This window comes from Centruroides sculpturatus, unplaced genomic scaffold (assembly GCF_000671375.1).
Source record: "Centruroides sculpturatus isolate CEXI.00-Female unplaced genomic scaffold, Cexi_2.0 scaffold61, whole genome shotgun sequence".
NCBI lineage: Eukaryota > Metazoa > Arthropoda > Arachnida > Scorpiones > Buthidae > Centruroides > Centruroides sculpturatus.
In genome coordinates, this window is record NW_019384572.1 from 364,788 (window position 1) to 388,980 (window position 24,193).

Below are 24,193 nucleotides of genomic sequence, written 5' to 3' on the forward strand. Positions count from 1 at the left end.
GGTAACGTTTTTAAAACTCTTCTCGCCCTGTGGGCGCTAAGAGGGTCTCTTTTAGCAAGCCCATTATGTGTTCGGTCAGGCCCACAATGGGGCGGCGAGTGGTGAGGGACGGGGCCCTACATATCCGGACGAACGACTCCTCGAAAAATTTCTGTGGATTTATCAATCTGGGTTCCCTAGAGCGGTAGGTTGTCATCTTGACCGCTCGGCCATCCGGCCGTCTACGTTAATATCTTACATTAAAGTAATACAATTAAAATTGCCTTGCGTAATTTAAAATTTATTGAATTAATAACATGCGTCGTATTTAAAATAATATTTTTAAATTATTTAAGAATTATTTTTTAAATTCTCCAAATTGTGAATTTACGTATAACGGAAATAGTAATGAAACAACGCTAGAGTCCTCTGATCAAAATGACTGTTTCCTGTCACGTGAAACACATAGAGCCAATCGAAATACTCAATTACTAAGTTGCCTAATTGCTCCTCCTACAATACTCAGTCCTGCCTTGAGCGGGTGAATCGACACTGTAAATCGTGTAAATTTGTAAAAGTTATAGAAAATATTTAATTTCTTAAGAGATAAAGTGTATGTTATTCAGTCAATGCTCGATTATTAAAAATTAATCCATTCTAAAATAATATTTTCCACAATATCCGAAATCGGAAATAATAAGTTAACCCTAAGATTAGGCTTAGGTGATGTGTATTGAAATTATAATTTTAAACTGTTTTAGAATCTTATGAAGAATGCCATTACTTGGGAAACATTTGTTTGTCAGGAAAGATCCGCCAAATGATCTCGATCCTAACGAAGAATTGTTCTATTGCAAATTGACACACGAAGTATTCAGGAGTTATGAGTAAGTTATGCTCTTATTATAGTTTTTTAAATCGTGTGTGTGACGTCAAGGTTCAAAAAAGTTTAGTAGCCTACAGTATAACTGAAAACCACAGATAATTTCTTTGTGGAAGATTTCATCGTTACTCTTTTCATTAAACATTGTCTTTTTCTTTTTCATTTATGTTTATATTTAAGAAAATTCTACAAAAATACATTTTCAGAAAATTATAAGTTTTGTGTATAATGGATAGTTCCACGCCATTATTTCATTTATAAATAGGTTAATCTGATTTTGGAATTCTATGGTTGTAATGATATAAAAGAAAAAAATGAAAGCAATTCCAGTTTTTAATTAATGTCTGCTGAACTTCTATTATTTAGGAAGTCTATAAATCAATTTTTCTTAGTGATCTTGAAAACAAATAAAATTTGAAATTTTATTAACATATTTGATTTATAATGTATTAGATTGACATAAGCTTATGTAAAAATTGGTATTACAAAAAGATTTAGGTAAAAAAAATGCAGAATTGTTTTTATTCTAGGGTGAAAATATGTATTTATAATTTCTAAAATATCTAATTTTGATTAAGACAAATCTAAGTTGAAATAATAGCTGAATTTGCTAGATTATAATGTGCTCTTTATCAGAAATAAATACAGTAATTTTAGAAATTATTTTTTTATTTAGTAAAAAATGCTAATTTGGAATGATAAATTAATATAATGCTGTGCTTAAATTCAAATTTCAACTGTTTGAACAATTTATTTCCAGGGAAAATTATAATAGTTCACTTTTAGAGATAAGGGTAAAATTTTTACCTATGTTCACTGTCATGGCGGCGGTTGTGACTGTTCTTCCAACAGACTTATTGATACATATTAGTTATTATACATGTGTTCAAGAACTACTGTTAATCAATAACTAGTGGCGTTAAACAATCGGCAGCCTGCCAGTGGCTCCTCTTTGGGAGAAATCTGTCAGAAGCATGAACAGTCGCAAACTGCCGCCATGACAGTGCACGTAGGTAAAATTCTATCGAGATAAGTTATTGATCATTTCATATTCAGATTTTATTAGCAATAAAATTTGAGATTTTCTCTTATACTATCTTACTGAATAGCATATTTTTTATTAACAAATTTACTATGTTCAGAATTGCGTTTCTCAGTTATAAGATATATGTATCTTTACATGTTAAAATATTTGAATTAGAATATCTGTATTTCCTGTAATTACCCACTAGGTGATTTTTATTTTTATTTTTGATGGGTGGTTATTGGAATGCAACAATATTGATGTTGTAAGAAGGAAAAAAGCACGATTCCAACAGAGTTATAAAACTAATGAAACAACTAATGGAAAAACCAGTTAATTTAGAATATGACAAATATATGAAAAATAATTTGAATGAAGTACTTGAATTACCTCTATTAACTTAGGATAATTCAGGAACTTTCCAATATCAGTAATATCAAACATTGATACTATTAATAAATATTCATTTTTTCTGACTGGCTTGGCTATTGGAAAATATTATATTGATGGTTAATTACTTAATAATAATGAACATTTATTAATATACTGTTTTTTAGGACAACCATTGCAGTTTACTTCACAATACAAATTAGAGGGGTAACTAGGACATCGTGCGACCTTGTCATATCACAATAGAATTGAGGTGGAACAGAAAAGAAAGAAGTGATCTTTGCATTTGTTAGACACTGAAAAGGCAATCCTTGTACCTGGTGGTCATGGACAGGCAAACTTTGCACTTGCCTCTATGAAAGAGGCATCTTTGCACCCACTGGTCATGAGAGAAGTAATCCTCACACTCTGCCAGCTAAGGGAGAGGCGATCCTTACACCCTGCCGACCAAAGGAGAAGTGGTCCTTGTATTGCCGGTATACAGAGATGAACTTTGCACTTACTGACATGGAGAGGTAATCCAAGAACAAAGCAATGGATGTCAATGCCCACCAGTGGCTAAGTAGATAAAACTACTGAACTGGTAGTTGGTTGTGAGTTTGTGCCTGGCAAATAGGTTGGCTAAGTGGAGTATTCCAGGTTTTATTCACATTAGTAACACCTAATTAAGGACTATTTTCCCAAAAAAAACCTCCCGAGAGTTATTCCCTTTTGGCACATCACCTGTGTGTTGTGTTGCCATATACCAACGGTTCCCAACCTTTTTCGGGTGGCGACCCCTTTTTATAAAAGCCAAGTGACCCGCGACCCCAATACTATTGAAAAAGACATTTTTAATAATGTAATTAAAAAAAAACAACGAAATTAGTTTTTTAGTATAATTTTATCATAAATTATGTCTAATGATTTAATGCGATTGTTGAAATTGTATGTTATTAGCCAGCCTTAAAAGTCGCGGGTGAGTTTTTGTTGACGCCAACCTCATGTCATTCTCAACATTTAATTTATTCCTCTCAAACTCTCAACACATGATTCAACCAACTGTGACGGAATAGCGTACCTAGATTACACTTATTTTAATTTTTAAAAAATACAGTCGACCCACCCTATAACACAATAGATACGTTCCGTTTTTTATGAAATTAATGTTTTAGGAGACCTTGCCAATCACAGCCCGACACGTGTGAAGTTTACGGACTACGGGTGTTTGAAAGGTTTTCTTCCATAAAATTAATCGATTCCTAGACTAATTCGACTCAACATTTCCAAAATACGTATATTTTTTGGGGAATAATCCGTATAAACTATGCTATAAACAAAAAATTGTAGGATTACTTACCGAGTGTGCACCGTTCGACGTCGCCATTGCTTAAGCTTGTTTTCGTCGCGGAGCAGCGCACCAAACGGCGGCCGCGTTTTCTGATAAATTATTTTTCTGCGAAAACTTCGTTGAACTTTGGAGACATCATTAATATAAATAATTTTTATGGCCGTTGAATAAGAAATGTTTCTTTCACAAGAAATGTATAAAATTACAGTACTGTATTAGACTTACGGTACCTAATTTACATACTGTACAGACGATAGTAAACTCAACTTACTCGCCTAAACTCTTCATAGCGTGGCGCTGGATGGCGGAAAGTAGTTTGGCTACCTGATGACATTTTACCGAATTATAGGAGTTTTTTACCATGTTTGTACGGACACCGTCGCAATTTTTTCGCCGTCATATAGGAATCCGAACTATAGGAACCCGTGTTATAGAGGGATCAACTGTATATCAAATTATTCAAACTTCAAGACACCATTAAAAATAAAAATTGCATTATAGTGAACATTTTTTTGTTTTAGTTAACTGTATAAGTTGGCGACCCCACAGAAAGCCCGTCGCGACCCACAGGTTGGGAACCTGTGCCATATACAAATAAAATCAAAACTAAAACATTCTATGCCAATTGCTTTGTTATTGTGTTCTGTTCATTTTTGCACCTATTTTCTGTTAGATGATTACAATGATGTTTTTTTATTTGGCCCCTAAATTCCATTAGGCATGCTTAAGGAGCACAGACATTGTCACTTTGACCCCCACTTTATATTGAAAATGAAATCACAAACCCCTATTTTCTAAATTATTACATTTCTAGATTCTTCATCATAATCAATATAAAATGACAAGGTTTTATTAAAATTGGCCCATCAAATTTTGAGAATGAACTCAATTCTATAAGCCACATAGAAGACATGCTAAGCGACCTTGGGACATCGCTTTTTCATGCACGCTCATGAAACAACCTTATATCTCAAAAATGACCAATGACCCCCAATTTTTATTACATTTTTGGATTCCTCATTGAAATTAATGGAAAATGGCAAAGTTTAATCAAAATTGATGTTTTGAGAATGAACACAATTCTGTAAGCCATGTAGAAGAGGCTTTACTATTGCTCTGCCTCAATTATTAAAACAATTTATTTACATGAGCAATTATTAGAATATGCTTGATTATTATTACAGGAAATAAGTTTTTTACAGTAAAACTTTTTAATTCAAATGTCCAACTCTATTATTTCTTTAACTGTAAAAAACTGAAGCACATGGTATAATATAGGGATTTAACATCTCCAATTTTAATTTCCTTAACTCAAATTTTCTCCAAGTTGAAAGTTTAGTAAATTTTGAATAGTGCCATCTGAATTCTGGATTTGTGGTCCATCAGAAAGAACACCTTATGGCTCATTTAACTCAGATTAATTACATTTATTTTACACTATTTACAGTGCGTATAGCAATATTTCTTGATTGCTAACAACAACATAGTCTTATGCTTTGTTTGTTTTGCCTTCTTCGAATGGTCACGTTGCATTACATTTAATTTTTAGATCCATTGGACGACCAATCCGAAGCTAAGTCAGTAGCTTTCCTTCAAGTCGGCCTTAGTTTGCATATCTGTCTCAACTTGTTCAGGATCACTCACACTAATCGAGTCCCTCCAGAAAACTGGTTCCAACAATTGAAAACCTGAAACACCTTGTCCCTACTCGATAGGTCTCCTTGACAGTTTTCATCATCCTAACACTGATTTATGTTACTACTTTCTTGACTAGAATTTTAATATTTATTCTATCAAAAGTGATCCTAATTATCAGATTTCTATGAAATTTTCAGACAGTTAGTTGTATCTACTGTCCAACACCCATTTGCAGATAATGTTCCAGTCCAAAATGAGAGGACCTCTCACTTTATCATTTTATCTCAATAAGATGTACTTGCAAAACTGTTTGATTCCATTAATTATACAGTAGAATGTGATTTATCTGAATCAATTGGGGACTGAGGTTTTTCGGATAACCGATTATATAAGAAAAATATATTAACCTATCCCATGTTAAAATTTTTCTCCGTTGCATGTCACTTTGCGTTGAATTTTCATCGATGTTAAGCCTAATGTAAATTATTTTAAATAATAATCGTGGTTATTGTATCATTAAAAGTTATTTCTTTATTTTGTACAAACAAAATAAATATATTGAAAAATATAAAAACAAAAAAATTATACTTTAGAAGTTAATCAAAAAGGTTCAAATTCAGCACGACACAGTCTGACTAGAACACTTCCGGTTAACTGACGTTTCAGTTGATCAGCTTTCAGATAAACGTCACTCTACTGTATTGATGATTTTGCTGAAAGGCATTACACAGACTATTTAAAACAAAAAACTATCAAAGATTCTTTACAGTCGACCCCCTATAAGATATAGATACGTTCCAATTTATTAGGAATCCGATTTCTTACAAGTCGTTCCAATCACAGCCCGACACGTGTCAAGTTTACGGACTACGGCTGATTGAAAGGTTTTCTTCCATAAAATTAATCGATTCTACACTAATCCGACTCAACATTTCCAAAATACGTATATTTTTTCGTAGTTTTATAGGAATCGTAATTATAGGGGGGTCGACTGTATATAATGCAAGATAGGTAAAAATACAAATCTATTCAGAATTGGCATTTTTCACTCAATTGTTCTCTAACTCAAATCATCCGTAACTTGAAGTTTTGTCCTACCCCTTGGAGCTTTGAGTTAAAAAGTTTAACCATATTACATTTGCCAAAAAAATCTTGTCAATTTAAGAACTGTGGAAAAGTATTTTATCATTATTTGCATATGAGCAAACTCTGTTTTTGTTGCCAGTTCAGTTATATACAGTATATTAATAATAGAATTGTTGAAGTCAATTAAAATTTCATTTTAGCTAAATTTCAGCTAAATCTAGTTTGTTAATGTGACATCAACGAAACCAAAGTGGTTCTCAATTACCAGACATTTCTTTATTTTCACAATATTAGATAAGTTATATGTGGTCTGAATGTTGCAAAGATTGTTACACATTTTATATCAGTTCATATTTCTGTATGCTCCTGATTTTTACTTATGCCTGCTCTTTAATCAGTCTGAAGATGACAGTGCACATGACAACAATATGCTAAGATTGATTGAAAAACTGCAAAATGTTAATGAACATATTATTGTACAAAATCAACATTTATAATGATTCATGTGTATGTAATAATTACTTTCCAGATATGTGCTGTATACATACAATTCAGATGTTACACATGCTCTCAGTATAAGAAATCTGTTTTTAGAAGCAATGTTGTAGCTTTGACTTAGGGAGGAAAGTATAGACATCAGTCATGCACATTACTAAACACAAAACATATGATAGTATCTCTAAGGAAGCAATGTTTGTTCAGCAGAATACAATATACTGTACACTAAATGCTGTAAAAAAAATAATAATAATTAAGAAAAATGATTTACTATATGCTTTTTATTAACTTACTCTGTTTATGGGTGCGTTTACTTCTGAGTTAGTAGTGCTAATTCTGATAACCGGATGTGACGTCATTAGCACGTGTATTCGTGCTTGCTTGTCCAATTCGAAAGTGAACACATAAGCTAACAAGAAATATGGCGGTTTCCAGCCATATTTCTTGTTAGCGTATGTGTTCACTTTCGAATTGGACAAGCAAGCACGAATACACGTGCTAATGACGTCACATCCGGTTATCAGAATTAGCACTGCTAACTCAGAAGTAAACGCACCCTGTGTGTTGTCTATTCAGATAAAGTAATTCAATTTTCATCCAATTTCCAATCTAATTGAAACTTTGCCAATATGTATTCTCAATGACAATACAGTTTTTTTTTTAATTTGAAAACATTTTTTATCAATTATCAAAAAATTAAAATTAGTAAAAATTTGATAACATATAGTGCTATACATAGGGCAAACCCTTGCTCCTTTTTAGTCATACTGTCTATATAAAATCTTGTAATTCAATTTTCATCCATTTTCCAATGAAATGCTAAAATACTAAAACAAGAAAAAATTTTGATAATTCAGTGTTATATATAAATATAACTCTGAATTATCAAAGGAGAAAATATAAAAAATGTTTTAAAAGAACACTTTTTATTCACATAAATACTCTAAAACAGAAAAATAAACATATTCCATTTTCACAGTATTTTTGGCATTATGTAACCAAGAATAAAAGCATGGGGCATTCATGTTTAGAAATATTCTTAATTACAGTTTCTATCAATTTCTATGGGCTTCCCATGAGTGTCTCACTTTTATTTTTGTCATATAATACCAAGAATACTATGAAAGTTGAAGAAAGATTATTTTTTACTTTTTAGTGCATTTATGTGAATAAAAAGCATTTCTTTAAAACTTTATTTTTTGGAACCTCGTTTAATGAGCATAATTCATTTCAGAACCTTACTCATTAAGCGAAACAATTTTTCCCATAGAAATTAATGTAAAATATGATAATGCATTTTATGCCGAAAAAATATTCAAATACCATATTTACTTGTGTATAAGACAATGTTTTTATTAATTTTTCACTGCTTCAAAAACCTAGGTTGTCCTATATGTGCAAGCGAAGGATCCTTTACATTTTTACAATAATTTTTGTGAACCATGTATAATTCATGCTGCCATTATAGCAGAGTGCTATCAAAGTCAAGATGAATATCGCTTTTAAAGAAATGATCTGAAAATAGTTGGTCACATAGCAATGATTATAAATGTTGTTATTTCATATTTGTTAAATTGGTATTTTTAATGAATATTTCTACATTCTGAATCATTAAAAATAAACTTTTTCCTGTCACATGCATTATAACTTTTTTGTTTTGCTACATGGGTATTAGGTGCGTGGAAAAGCAATCTTCAAAAGCTGGTAGCAGTCATTCAGGAAATCCTACATTTTAAATTATTCACTCAACAGATCAGAGGACAATGCTTTGTGGAGTAAGAGTGAAAAAGAGGAGAATTGTAACAAAGATTCGGAAGGAAAGTCTGAGTAGACAAGAGATGATAGTGTCAAGAAAACATGGTTGTTTGCTTTAATTCGTGCATATGATGATAATTTATTTGTGATTTAAATGAAATAAAATTAGAATTGTATTAATAAATCTAATTTTCTTTATTTTGATCTTTAAAATCACACCTCGTCCTAAATGTGAGATCATTTTATACACAAGTAAATACCATATTTTGCATATAACATTTATTCAAAGAAAATTATACAATATATTATACATTGTTAAGGAGCGTGAATCGCCATCAACTTTTCTTATAGCATGAAATGAACCAATCTGAAATGCGAATTTGATTTGCAGAAAACAAAAAAATCACAGATAATAGCATGATGGAGCATGCGCACAATCAGGGACTTTCCTCTCTTCATTACTCATTATGCAAAACTTTGCTCGTTAACCGAGTCATTTTTAAAAATTTTGATTTGCTCGTTAAGCAAAGTTACACTGTACTTTATATTAAGCTCCTAATACATTAACATTTGTATTATCTTGCATTAGAGGAGCCTCCACAATGCAAGGTAATATTTTATAATGATCTCCCTGCTTTGTGATCTTTTTTGCATATCATTAATTAATGTGATTTTTTTATTGTGATTTTTTTTTCAGAAATTTATATTCACAAACATTGTGTTAGCTAAATCTAAATTTTTTTTGTCATAAGACCATACAAAATGTCTTGGGTTAAATCTAGTGTTTTTGAATACTTTTCTAAACTCTTGATAAAAACTATTTTGTGTGATTGATGATTATGATGATAGTGACTGGTAATGATAGAAAAAACAGAGGGAAAGAAAAGTAGTTTGTTTTGATTGGAATGCTTGATGGGAATTCATTCTGGGTTAATATAAACAAAATATATTTTAAATTAATATTTAGAGACCAGAATCAGGGTCACTTAATAAAATTCTGGGTTGGAGTCAGAGACTTGGACTACTGACTCCATAGCTGTTATAAAACTATCTAGCATAGCTAAACAGTTCTACCATCTAGATTAAAATGCCACTGAAACTATGCAACAAACGTATTTACCTGTGTTATACCTGTGTTAGAAAACTGAAAATGAACTTTACTTTTTTTATTATCATTAATTGATTTGTGAGGTAGCACTTGTGAAAAGGATGATGAAGCTGCTCTCCTCAAAATTTGAATGGAAGAGTGGCATCCTGACCTTGTTGAAGTTAAAAGTTGTTTTGTGTGTGTAGTGCTGTTTAAAATAAAGTTGTTAATAAACATTGGTATCTATCATATCTATGTGGAAGTTAGTTCAGTTACAGTACTCAGAGAAAACTACTTGGTGGCCTGATATAGAATGTGATTAGTTTTTACAAGTATTAAATATTAAGGGCTTATTGAGTCTACTCATCATTACATTATGGTGTCTGCAACAGGATTCTGAGTGGTTTAACAAGAATAAGGAGATATAGGACTGATACAAAAACACTTTTTTTTCTCTCTTTTTTTAAATTGCTTGTTCAAAAAAAAAATCAGAAACACACTGCAATAGTTTGTGTCATAATGGAACATCTTAAATGCACGAGGATATTTAAGGGCAAATTTTTCGATGGCTGCTAATAACTTAGATGAACTATTAAAGGCAGAAACATTTGATTAACATGGAGTTGATTTATTAGCTCAGTTAGAAGAAAAATGGATAAGGGTTAGGATAACAATTGATAAACAGATATTGGAGTTTCTTGAGACATTAGGTACTAGACATTCTGACGAAGAATATGAACAAGAAACAATTGAATTGTATAGTGATAGGTTCATATACTTTAAAACTAAAGTAACTCGAGCTCAACATAAATATGAGGAGAAGGATAACTTATCATGCAGAAGTAAAGATGTTCATTTAAAGATTTGCGTGAAAAGGTTCAGTGGGAAGATATTAAAGATTGGTTAGGTTTTTGGGAAAATTATAGAAAATTCACAAAGATGAGGAAATCAATTCTGAACATAAGTTTTAGTGTCTGCTGCAAGCTACAGAAATTGTATCTGAAGGTAGAGATCTCATGGAAAGTTTTCCATCAACTGCTGAAAACTATAACAAGGCCATTGACTATCAGATAGACAGATTTGGAAGAGATGATCTTTTGGTTGAAGTTTGTGAGAGAGCTACTATGTTTTTAGTGATGAAGAACTTCACCAAAATTTCTGTTTACAAGCTATATGGATAAAATAGAAACACAGTTACAAGTGTTAGAAAGTTTGAAGATGATGACAGAGAAGTATGCAGCAATGTTGTATTCTTTAGTAGAGGCTTGTTTGCTGGAATACATGTTAAGAATTTGGGAAAGAAATCTGGCTTTGAATGATGAAGATATTACAGCAAATAGGCTAGAATCCCTAACAAATTTTTGAGAAAGGAAGTGAAGGTAAAGAATGAATATCAATGGTTAAACAAGAATCTAATTTGGGAAATCAAAGCCAAATGAAATTCATTTTAAAAAGAGACCAGACATAAAGGAAACACCAACAGCCACAGGACATTTGAACAATCACTAGAGACTAAAGATAGGAGAAAAGAGGTTTGTACCTTTGTGAAGAGAAGCATGACTACAGAATGTACACTTCTGGCCATTAATTAAAATTGCTACACCATGAAGGTGGCATGCAACAAGTGCAAAATTTGCATGAAAAGTATAACATGCTGGGATATTCAAATGATTAGCATTTCAACATATGCTTGCAAAGCAGGTAGGAGTAAGGCCACCTACAGTCTGTATAAAAAGAAAAATTGTAAAGCTGTTTCATGTACAGAAATCACATTTGCACATTGGTTACTTGTGTAATGGTTTTGTTATGTTTCACGTTAGAAGGTGGAATGCCTACCAGTATGTGTCAGAGTTTGATTGTAGTAGTAGCGTAGCCTATGGGGACTGCAGTTTATTGTTCCAAGCTATTGCTGCTTGCATTGGTCATGATCCCATGACTGTCATGAGAATATGGAATTGGTGGGTCTAGGAAGGCCATACAGAAAATTGTGTAGGATCTCAGCAGCCCTGAGTCACTAATGCCTGAGAGGACATATCTTTTCAGCATAAAATCACTTACTCAACACTGGAGTGTAGTAAATTAACAATATTCTCAAAACCTGTTACTGGTGTGTTCTCCCATGACAACTCACAAAGTTCATTACTAACATTTTTGAACTGAACAGGTTCTTCTTCAGATAACTTTGAATTCCTGATGGAATGCAGATTGAAGAAAACAAATTTGAAACTCAAACATGCGCTTCTCAATTAAGTCTTCTTGGGCATGCACTCTCCAGTGCTTGACGATAATCATAGATTTTTGTCCGTAAGTGCCTTCCACACTACTGATAGATTTATCTCTTCCTTGTAATTGATGCATTTATTACTGCTAAGGCTAGCTATGTATAAATTGCCTAGCCTCTAACCACCTGAGGTGGTTAGAGGCTAGGCAATTTTATTGTGAAAATTAGTGAGAAACTGAGACTACCTAATTAGTTAAATAGTTAATTAAATTAATGAGTATCAGTATCTTAGATATATAATGATATGAATGTATGTGATTCATGATTGTGATAATAACTAACTATTAGACTACTACTACTTATTTACTCACTACTTTACTAACACTAATAATTAAATTACTTATAAATAACTACAGACTGATATGTAGAGCCTATATAAGAAAACCAATAAGACTGATAGCCATTTAGCTACTGATTATCTGTCTTTACATTATTATAATACAGTAGAACCTCGAAAACTCGGCTCTCGATAACCCGGCACTCCGGATAACTCGGGCACACCCTGGCAGGGCAAAAAAATCCTTAGTTAATTAATTTTCATTATAGACAGCTCTATAAAAGTATAAATGCTCTCATAAAGTATTTTTCTGAGGTCTGTCTTATCAGGTAAATTACTGTACACAGTGTATTCATTAATTTTCATTTTCATGTAGTAAAGGCTCTATGCCTTCATAAAGGACGTACTTTTCCTTTGTTTAAGGGTATTTGGGCAGTTTATTCTCTGTTGTATTCTCAAGTAAACAGTACATACAAGTACAGTACAGTATTTTCTGAGGAAACACTCGTACTTATTTTTTTAAACCCCATTCCCGATAACCCGGCATTTTCACAAACTCGGCCACCCTTCGGTCCACATTAGGCCGAGTTTTCGAGGTTCTACTGTATAATATATTAATATATTGCTTGATCATATCTTATATATACATTGCTTGATCATAAACCATAAATTGCTTGATAGATATCAAGCAATTTATGGTTTTTTTTAAATAGATAACACTTTATTGCACCAAAAATACATTTGCACTGGATCCAGCTGGAATGATGTTGGTCCAGCAAAAATCCAGCTGGATTGCAATCCCTATACACAATACAGACATCATCATGATTCAAGAACCCTACACTATTAACAACATGATAGTCAGGTTCAATGACTGGAAATTCTATCCAGCTCAGGACCCTGGCTATCGCATCGAGGCTGGTATTATCATCAGGAACAAAAACATTACTGCCTGCCTTGTCTCCCAACACACTACAGAATACATTACCACTGTCTGTGTTACAGACAATAATGCTCACCTTTATGTATGTTCCATCTACATTCCAGACACCACAAACATTGAGATGGTCATTGAAGACATTCATCACCTCCTGAACTCATACAAAGATAAACCTATCCTAATAGGACAAGACTTTAATGCCAAGTCTGTGACCTGGCATAGCCCAAAAGATGATCCTAGGGGTAACATAGTTAACGAAACCATGGCCCAACACAACCTTACTCACTTGAACACCAGCACCCTCCCAACCTACTCATGTACCACAGGGGAAAGTTGGATCGACCTAACATTTGGAAATGGTCACATCACCCCTAGAGTCGACCACCGTTACACCACCGATGTAGATTCTGCCAGTGACCATATATCTTCACCCAACTGAACACTACTAGTAATACTAATAATCATAGTTTTCACTATATTCGCACTAACTGGCAATTATTCCGCGATACCTTCAATAACATTTGGGCTGGTACCCTCACCACAGTCACTATACTCAGGACACATTAGACAATCTTGTAACCAGGCTTACAAATACTATCACTAACTCTTACGTTATTGCCTCAGAGGTCAAACATTATAAACACAAAAAGGTTCCTTGGTGGACCACTGAGCTAGAAAACAAGAAAAAAGTAGTTAGGAGATTAAGGAGGCAATTTAGGAATGAACAGGACCCGAGGTCACACTTAGAGACCAGTACAGGCATGAACACAATACTTAAAACTCTTATAAATAAAACAAGGACTGACACTTGGAAGGATTTCTGTACCAACACTTGCAGTTGCAACCCCTGGTCTGAACCATACTACTAGCTTGTAAGGAAAAACGCCAGCTTCAAACCCCCTCCACTCTGTAGCTCCCCAATGATTGCTGCACCAACAACATGGAAGAAACTATCACGCACATCCTCACAGGCCTTTACCCTTCAGATGACCCACAGCAGGATAACAATACACAAGCGGTTGTCTGGAGTAATACACTCACTCCACCTAATACAACAATGACCACAACTTCACCTACATCAAGGTTTCAAATGCCATCCATTCACTCACAGATAACAAAGCCCCAGGTCTTGGCAGCATAACCACTAGGATAATAAAACATGCATTTGAGGCCAATCCTACAGTGTTTGTTATTCTCTTCAATATCTGCTTGAACACTGGCCTTTTTTCTACTCATTGGAAAAAGGCTACTGTCAAATTGATTCCCAAACCCACCAGCGATAACACTTACAAAAAATACAGGCCAATCTGCCTTCTCCCAACTCTGGAAAAAGTGTTAGACAATTTAATGATTAATAGGATCACATTGCATCTACACAAGCATAGAGTCCTGCATCAGAATCTATTTGGCTTCTCTAAAAACAAAGGTACAGTAGATGCCATCCATCAGGTCGTTAACTACATTCACCAGGCTAAACAAAACAATCAGCATACTGCAATTATCACTATTGACTTTAGAGGCACCTTTGATCACACCTGGTAGCCTTCTATCCAGCACACATTACATGCTATCAATGCCCTCAAAATCTTTTCAAACTTCTTCAATCCTATCTTAGCAACAGGAGTGCAGGTGTTTATACAACACAAAATAACATAGTCATACCCATCACTTGAGGCTGGCCTCAGGGATCCAGGTATGGTCTTGGTCTCTGGAACATAGCTTATATTCTATTCTGCACTTAAACTACACCCTGCCTCCTGGGTGCTGCATACAGGGCTATGCACAATTATCCTAGCTTCATGCGGCTTCCTACCTACTATCATGCTTTTGCATGATAGTAGATAGGAACACGCCAGTTGTCAGGAAGCTTACCCTTGAAATAGGTGCTCACACAATAAAGCAAACAATGGAAATTAAATATTTAGGCGTTATTCTTGACGAGAGATTTAACTTTACACCCCACATCAACTACATCACGGAAAAAGCTAAACAGCTAAAAAGACGGTCAACGCCCTCATTAGTATTGCTATGGGGCTTTGGCACTAATGCTACTAAGCTTATTTACAGGGGTGCAATTCAGCCTGCATCCTCTATGCCAATCAGGTCTGGGCCACGTGGCCACCAAAGTCCATAACTGTAAAAAACTGTTATCTGTTCAAAGGGTTGCAGCTCTCCACATTTGTAAGGCTTATAGGATTGCACCCACAAGTGCCCTTTTGGTAATGTCAGGATTGATGTCTATCAACTTAGAAATTAAATGCATTATTTGGCAGGAAAATCGCATCACCTTACCCTGGCAAGACTGTAGCGACTTGGATGTCTACAAAATGATTAGAGTAGGTAAGATCCCCCATCAGAAAATTCAGCATTGACAAAAATACCCTCCTGACTTATGAGTACTACCCCTCCCATCAGCTTGCCCCTGAAGTTTACTTCAAAGATCCAGATGATCATCCCTTGTTTAGGATTTACACATAGTTCCAAGATGGGTGACAATGTGGGTGCCACTTTTATAGTTTACTCCGATGTAGGCCGCGAGCTTTACAACACATGCTTCCATCTAGGTTCACACAGCTCAATAGCACAGGCAAAAACTTTAGCTATTTATACGAGCTTAATTCATATTAGGCATAGGAAGGACAAAAGACACTACTTACACCATCACATTTATTCTGACGGTAGGGTAGCTTTACACAGGATTGTAAAGTCTGATAGCTGCTTAAAATGCATCCATCTCATTCACCACATTCTCAGACACTTAGACAACAACATTAGAATAGATTTCCAATGTGTCTCTGACCATGCGGGGATTCTCGGCAACAAGACTATCATCACGCATAGTATGAAGGAAATCTTATACTTACACAATAACTTAATACTGAACTAAAAAGTTACTTGTAATTAACAGGAATAGCAAAGTGACCCTAAGCTACTTTGTTTTGAAATAGTTTCAGCAATTGTCTAAACTTATATGGTATCATTTTCATATATTATATAACTTAGCTGAAACAAACTAAATTGAAATAGAACAACTTAATTTTTCTGCTTCCATTATTATTATTATCTGTTTTTAGGCAATGTTGAGTCCAGATCTTATAGGAATTTAAATCTTTTGTTCTATGAAACTTTTTACTTCATAAAATACAACAAAATTTAATTGCTATGCTATTTTTTGAAATGTTTTGCAAGAATAACAGAAGAGTGAGATATCATGTATTGAGAAAAAATGACTATAGATATGCATAAAAATCAAAAAATTGATTTTGATGGAAAGTTTTTGCAAATCAGTATTTCTCATAATATTAATATTAGTGAGCCAGTTTTGATTGAAAATCAATAATGCATCAAATGTAATTAAGCATGATCCTTGAATATATACTGTGTATTTATTAACAAATAATAGAACTCTAAAACCTTTACGATACAGCCAAATTTATTATCCCAATTCAAACGTTTTCGGACATCTTTAATGCCCTTTTTCAAGAACAAATTACAATCGAACTAACTGCAATCGAATACTGGCTAATTTGTATAAACGATAACTGCGTTTTGGAACGCGTATTTAAAAAATTCTTATTGCGCAGATTTTTTTGTTGATATATACAGTCTAAGAAGAAATATGTATTTATTTACATCCATTCTGGTTTATATAAATTATCTGATATAAAAATTACTTCATGTATTTAATATTTAGTAATTATATGTTTAATTTATTATTTTTGGAAAATATTTATATAAATTTTATAATTTTGTATGATGATAACTGTAATAATGTAATTTTCTGATTATAATTTTATTTTCAGGGAATTTTTTGAACGTGTGATTTTATGCAATAGTCTTGTGTGGACTTGTTCATTAACTGGTCGTTCTGGGCTTACTTTTAAAGAAGCAACTGAATCAGAAACTCAAGCACGAAGTTATTTAGCATCATTTTCATATTATTTGAAACGTCCAATATTTTATTTAATTACTTTGACTAATCATGGTAGAATTGCTGATCTTTGTGAAGATGTTTATAATTTTGCAAAAGAGCGATTTTTCTTAGGAGAAAAGGTTGATGTGTTAATTAATAATGTCAAGTAAGTTAACATCAAATTAGTGAGTATAAATAATTAGACTTTTATTTTTAAATGAATATATGTGATGTTTCCATATATTTTGATACTTATTCATATTTATTATTATTTAGCTTTAATATGTATTTTTATTAAGATTATGAAAATAAATTAATACTACATATCTATTTAAATTTTGAAGAGATTAGATTATTACAGGAAATCCTTATTAGTTTCGAATTCAGGAGACAAAATATTCGCAACTTCAAATCTTGAATTATCTGAGATTTACATATTTCTGTATAATATGCTAAATGCCATGTAACTGATGTAATTTATTAAGCAAACAGAATATGGCTATGTATACAGAATACTACTTTTGTTAATTAATAAAACTAATATTATAAATAAACTGAGATAAACACCACGTGTCTGGTGGGAACTTCACAGGTTGCCAGATAAGTTTTTATAAAAAGTAAAGCAGAATTCCTCAAAATGTAGCCAAAATTATTTTTAAAGTGGCTCAAAAAGTAGTAAGTTGCCCAAACAAATACAGTATAACCTCCAAATAGCAGACACAATTGGGACTGAGAAGTTTGTCTGCTATTCAAAGGTACAGTACCTGCTGGCAGCTATACTGTATCTTAACCTGGTCATCATATAATGAAGAATACAATGGATTATGAAAACACCAAATTTGTGCTAGGAATGTGAATATATTGAAAAGTATATGTAGCATATATAATTAAAATATATATACAACATATTTATTTTTTCAATTAAAACAAGATTTTTACAGCTGAATTTCATTCGAATGTCGAGTTACGAAATCAATTTGCTATTTATTTAAAGGGGTGGAAAATACTGTACATTCAGAATTGTGACGTTTATAATGTCATTTATGATCTAAGCAACTAATAAAAAATTGTTACAGGGATTTGTCTTTAGTAACTGATTTATTAAAAGTTATGACAATAGCATTTGTTTGGTAAAAGTTCAAAAATCATGTTATGAAGGTGATTTGCCAACCACTTTAGTCTGGGAAGATATTCCATTTTCTCACATTTATTTTTTCAGAATATTGAAGGCGTGACATTGCATTTTTGTAAGGTTGGTTAGGGATGATGGCATTTGTATTTAGAAGTAAATATAATAGATAACTTATTTGAAGGGTCTGGGGATTGTAAAATTGTCCATTAAATAGAGTTGTCTGCTATTTGGGAGTGTTCGTTAATGGAGGTTTTACTGTGTCTCAATCTTGCAATTCTGAAACCCAGCCGTATTTTATGAAATAAGAGAAAAAAAGAATAGTCTATATGTAAAGTGATACCTGAAAATGTGTTACTGTGGGTGCGTTTACTTCTGAGCTAATTTTACTATCAGCACGCTCAGCCTGCATACTTTCGTCCAAGTGCCACGCTCATTGGCGTTTACTTTAGAGCTATGTGACGTCATGTTTAACGAAATTGGCAAGCTCGGAGTGCTAGCTAGTTCGTTGTCGAGCTTTGCGCTAATTCAATATGGCCGCTCTCATGAAAAAATTACTTTCTGTACAAAGTACTAAAAATGGAATTCATTTTCGAAAAATAAACGGCAGAAAATATTTTTATTGGTAAATTTCAATTATTTGTTGTGTAAAATGTTTACAATGATTTTTTTTTTTCATTGTAAGGTTCAATAGCTTTAGATGATTTTTTTCATAAACAGAGTTAATTAATGTGAAAAAAATTAAGTTCGATTCATTGTTTATGATTAAAAGTGAGGTTTACCTAATACGCATTTGGAATCTTCAGAAATGTTATGTTCAGAGCATTAAATAAATCGTAAAGAAATGAACAGCATTAATAATAATCCAAAATTACATAAGTTTGTATTAACTAAATTATATAAGTTTGTATATTTGAATACTCGAATGAATTTTCACTTACATATGGGAAATGACTTCTCGAGAAATTGTATCATTTGAATACCATTTTTTTCATTACAAACTAAACTTATATGATGACAGAGTAATACTTATTTCTATTGAAATAGGCTACTGCTTCTTCAATTGTCTTAATAGCCACATGCTTTTCATCAATAGTGCCGCTAATTCCAGGAAAACTATATTGGGTATAAAAAAGTCCATTATTCTTACATCATCCTGCTGTGTGCTGGCCAAGAGATCATTTTTCATTTTCATTTAACACTAACTTGTAAGAAAGAATTAACAACTTTATTTAAAATATTCCACGCAGTCCATCTAAACATATTAAAACGATCGCCAATACCCTGCCTTATAGGAAAGAAAGGAAAAAAAAAAGTGTTTTGTATTTAATATCAATTATTTATTAATTTTGAACTCAGTTTAGTTACACCACAACAAAACAACGTCACATCCAATCACTGGGTAAAACAATTGCTTTAAATATGTATTATGTGTATGTATAATCTACTATTCTCTTAAAAGCTGCTTTTGAAGAACACGGGTGGTCTTCCAGAGGAAGTAATTTTTCGGTGTCTATAATTGGGCTTATTTTTTAGAGGAGGATTTCAAAACATTCTCTTGTAAGTCTAAGGTTGTTTAAAATCGGTTGGCTTATAAAAAGGTAGAGTCTCTTCAATAAAAGTTTCTATCTTTTTTATTTTACCTTACTTTTCTTTTTTCTTTTTTCATTTTTCTACAATTATATCCACAATAAAATCATCCTCGTCCGATTCGGAATCAAGTAGTTATATCTGTAACGTAACATTTAAAATAGCAGCTTTGACAATATTATTTGCAGGAAACCGCCATATTTCATGTTAGCGTTCGCGTTTACTTTCGAACTGGACATATAAGCACAAATACACATGCTGATGACGTCACTTCCGGTGTTCGGAAGTAGCACTATTAGCTCAGAAGTAAACGCACCCTTAGTAGCACTACGATTGACATCAGCGCCACCTTGTCTGTGACGTCACTAACCTCGATGTATGGACCGAACGGTTATAATGGAGGAATATAAGCGCTTTCGACACTATATTTTCTAGCCACTGTAATTGGAGTAACCGGTTTTAGTTAAACTTTTGCGCAGTACTCCAATTGGAGTAAGTGTCAATTTTTTTTCGTAATTAACCAGTTGGTGGCGATTTAAGCACTGATTGGCATTTATCTACATAGATTAAGTCTGTTTCAACGAATAAGATATTTGTTACCACTCCTTATTTTTAAATTTACCCACAAAACTTTTCCTTTCCATGTTAAGTCTATGCGAGACCGTTCTTTCGTTCATTGGACAATAAAATTCTTGTTTGCACGTCTGTTGACCTCTAATTGGTATATTATAGTTAAATGACTATCTTTTAACGAATAAGCGTTGACTTGGGTTTGTGGGGTGGGAACTTTCTGGGAAAAAGTTATTTTTATCGGAGCAACATTGTTAGCTACAAACGTAAACAAACAATTATAAATCATTATTTTCGTCTATTTTTAGCTTCAGTTTAGTAAATTTTTATAAATATTTATCCTATTTAACAAATAAGCATGTTTTTTAAACCATCTAATTATAAATCTTTTAAAAAACAAAGTACTTCCGGTTATCACGTAACTTTCGTAATACGTAAAAAATACACGTATAATCGTTAATATATTAAAGTAATAATCGCTTGATATATACCACTGTTAGTACAATAGTGTAAATAACATAAATAGAATCAAATATACATCATCAATACTAAAAAGTGTATTGACCTAAATTTAGAATAACCACCACCCCCCTTACACGCCGATTGGCGTTATAATCTATAGGTCGTATTATTTCTCTACATCGGTTTAGAAAGCTGCAGTTTTTTTTATATGTGTGTATATAGACCTATCTATCTAACATATATAACAGATTAATCGGATGTTTATTAAAAAATTTTTTTTTTTTAATTTTTTGAATTCTCGAATTTTATAAATTTTTTTAAATGTACATAATATTTTGAAGTTAACAATCGTAAAGTGTGATATGTGAATGATAAAAGGCAAAAAACAGATCAGATCTACAACAATTTTTAAGTGAAATATTGCAAATTTAAAAATTACTATAAAAACCAGAAAATGTCACGCAACAATGGTGTTGTTTCAGATTATCGCGATGAACAGCCGACTGGTTTAGCTGGCAACACTCATTCGACCATGAAAAGAAGCCAGTATTTAAACGAGGCTTAATTTTATAATTTTTAACTATACAATAGCGACAGTTATTATTTAAAAAAATTTTTGTTAGGCTGAACATCGATGAAAATTCAACGCGAAGTAGGTTAATAGCGATATACTAATATACTAATTATATGGGATATAATAATATACTAGACTAATAATGGATTTTTTTATACTTTTCGGTTATCCGACTTTTCAATTATCCGACCAACCCCAGTCCCTAATTGAGTCGGATAATCGACGCTGTACTGTAATATTTTCAATTTTTGGTGTGGGATCATTATTATCTACGCTATTTTCAGACATTATTCTTTCTTCTTCAAAAATCATGTTTTGAAATATATTTTTCCACACTATGCTGCTTTGAAATTAAACGAATTTCATTTCTAAATCATGGATAGCTATTCACATAAATTCGTTTAACTCCATTGTTTTCAATTCCATTTTGTATGGATATAAAATAAAGTGAAATATATTTTTCAAACTTTTAAATTGATTAAATCTCTCCTCAAAAACTTGTTTTAGTTTTTGTATAATCATTAATTTGTTAATTGCATTTTCTTGAATGTCAAGCATATTTTCAAAAATTATTGTTTTGAAATGATTTTGTAATTGAAAAAAATATTTAATGGTTTTTATTTTCAAATCCTTAGTAAAGATGTCAAGTATCGTCATAAATATTTTAATATTTTCAAACAGTTTGTCCATTACCTTGAACTTTTTTATTCTGTTCATGAAAATGCTAAGTGATATCGCATAAGAACATTAAATCATTTAATTAATCTATATTTGAAAATTTGTCAAAACTATTTTCTTTTTTATTCAAAAATAACTTAATTTCGACTAATGAAATGACAAACCGATTAAGAACTTAACCGCAAATGCGCCATCGAACACTGTGGTATATCAAAATCCCTGAATACTCGCACTCAGTTTCCTGTAATAATTGTGAAAATTGTCGTGTATTAAGAACTCTTGAGTTTATAAAGTTTATGACTTTTATTACAACTGGCATTACATTGGAAAATGTTTTTAAACCTTGCTTCGAACATAGAACTTGCTGGTGTGTTATACAACGAAATTCAATCAGAGAATGTGTAATATTTGGCTTTAGATAATGAATAAAACAATGTTTTTCACAGCATATTGCATGCACCGTTTGTTGTTACATCAACTAATTTCTGTACGTCAATATCCATTTTTATACATGCAATAACATATTATTTAAAAATATCGACTGATACACTTTTCTTTCAACGATATTAGTTTTATTATGTTTTTTTCATTATATTGCCTGAGTTATATCGAGCAAAAACTGAACACATTCATTCCCATTGACGAGTTATCTCGTCAAGATTACACAGCGTTACGAATAACTCGGTCCTTAAGGCCACTTTTGAATTTTTTTTTTGATTTTTGGAATGATGTTTAAGTCTCCAAATTTTTTCAAACATTTTTACCCGCGCAAAAAATTTATCGCGGTTTTAATCAACCTTTAATGACGCGCGATTAACGCTTAATTGTTTTTTAATGTGGTTTTTTAAATCAAATGTAATTAATTGTTGTAAAGTTGTAGTGCACAGATTTGACTTCGGTAAAGTTATTTAAAGCTACTTTCTGATGTCAAAAACGACCTCCAATAGTTTTTTAATTTTTTTTAATTAATAGATTTTATTATATATACGTTTAATTAAGTCAGGGGGGTCGGAAATCGCAATAAAAATTTGAATTTTTTAAAAATATTTAAAAATATACAGCCAGCTAGTATTCACCCTACTTTAAACCCTTGTCCTCCCGAGACATCTATGAGAATGTCCCGGGAAATCCAACACCAGATGTTCTCAAGGTCATCCAGCTGTGTAAACAATGACTCATCAGTGTCAAATTTCGCAGAAAGGCGAGACAATGGAAAATAAAGTTTGAAGCTTTTTCTTCAAAATTAACGCATTTCTTTGTTTTTTCAGTTTTAAGTATTTTTTATGTTTAATTACATTAATATCAAAAATTGCTGGAAACTAAAGCAATTAATTAATTCATTAATGTACCATACTTATAATTCAAACAAAAATCTTAATTAACTAAAAGTAATAAATAACTGATTCATTAAATAAACTACAAAGAGACAACCTTAGAGTAGTTAAAGCTTTATATTTGAACAAATGTTTCTGAGTGTGTGAATGGCCATATTCAGGTTCCAAGGATCAAACTAATAGAAATTTCAAATTCTAGAATACATAAGATGACATTTACAAAAAAATACACATGAAATAACATGAAAAAATCTTTTTAAATATTAAAAGTAATTTAAAAATTACAACCAACAATAATAAAATAAAAGTACAGTGTGTGATCGGTTAACGAACATAATCCGTTCCAAGATTTTGTTCGCTATCCGAATTGTTCGTTAACCGATTATCGATTTACCGTAGGTTTTAATGGGATTTAATTAATTCGTTCTGGAGACCTTAAAAAATAAAAAATATATACCTTCTTACTACGTTTATTTATATGTAATAAGTTAATAAAACTACATACATACACAGTGTTGCGTTTTTATTAGTCATGTTTTTCCGTTTGAAAGGGTTAAAGAATCTGTCTAATGTCGATTGCTTTTCTCTCTTCTTCACGATTTTTCGTAAGTAATTAATAGCATTGTAATTGTAGAGGTCCCCAAGCCTCAACATGGTTTGGATGCCATTCTAAGACCGTTGTTCTGACATCCTCCCACTTCTACAAAGGATCTTTAATAACAGATATCGACATTAATCCTCTTTTTCAGAAGAAAACATATCTTGCCGAGTTTCT

At 32.2% G+C, this 24,193-nt stretch overlaps 1 protein-coding gene across 1 annotated transcript in view; it reads left to right on the forward strand.

Moving 5' to 3' along the window:
• The first annotated feature begins 436 nt into the window (after positions 1 to 436).
• LOC111624236 (bromodomain adjacent to zinc finger domain protein 1A-like) overlaps positions 437 to 24,193 on the forward strand; it is a 68,233-nt gene continuing 44,476 nt past the window's right edge. Inside the window, exons 1-2 of the mRNA XM_023367051.1 lie at positions 437 to 866; positions 16,972 to 17,247. Coding sequence (XP_023222819.1) covers positions 754 to 866; positions 16,972 to 17,247 — 389 coding nt within the window. The 5' untranslated portion in view covers positions 437 to 753. The remainder of the gene's footprint in view (positions 867 to 16,971; positions 17,248 to 24,193) is intronic.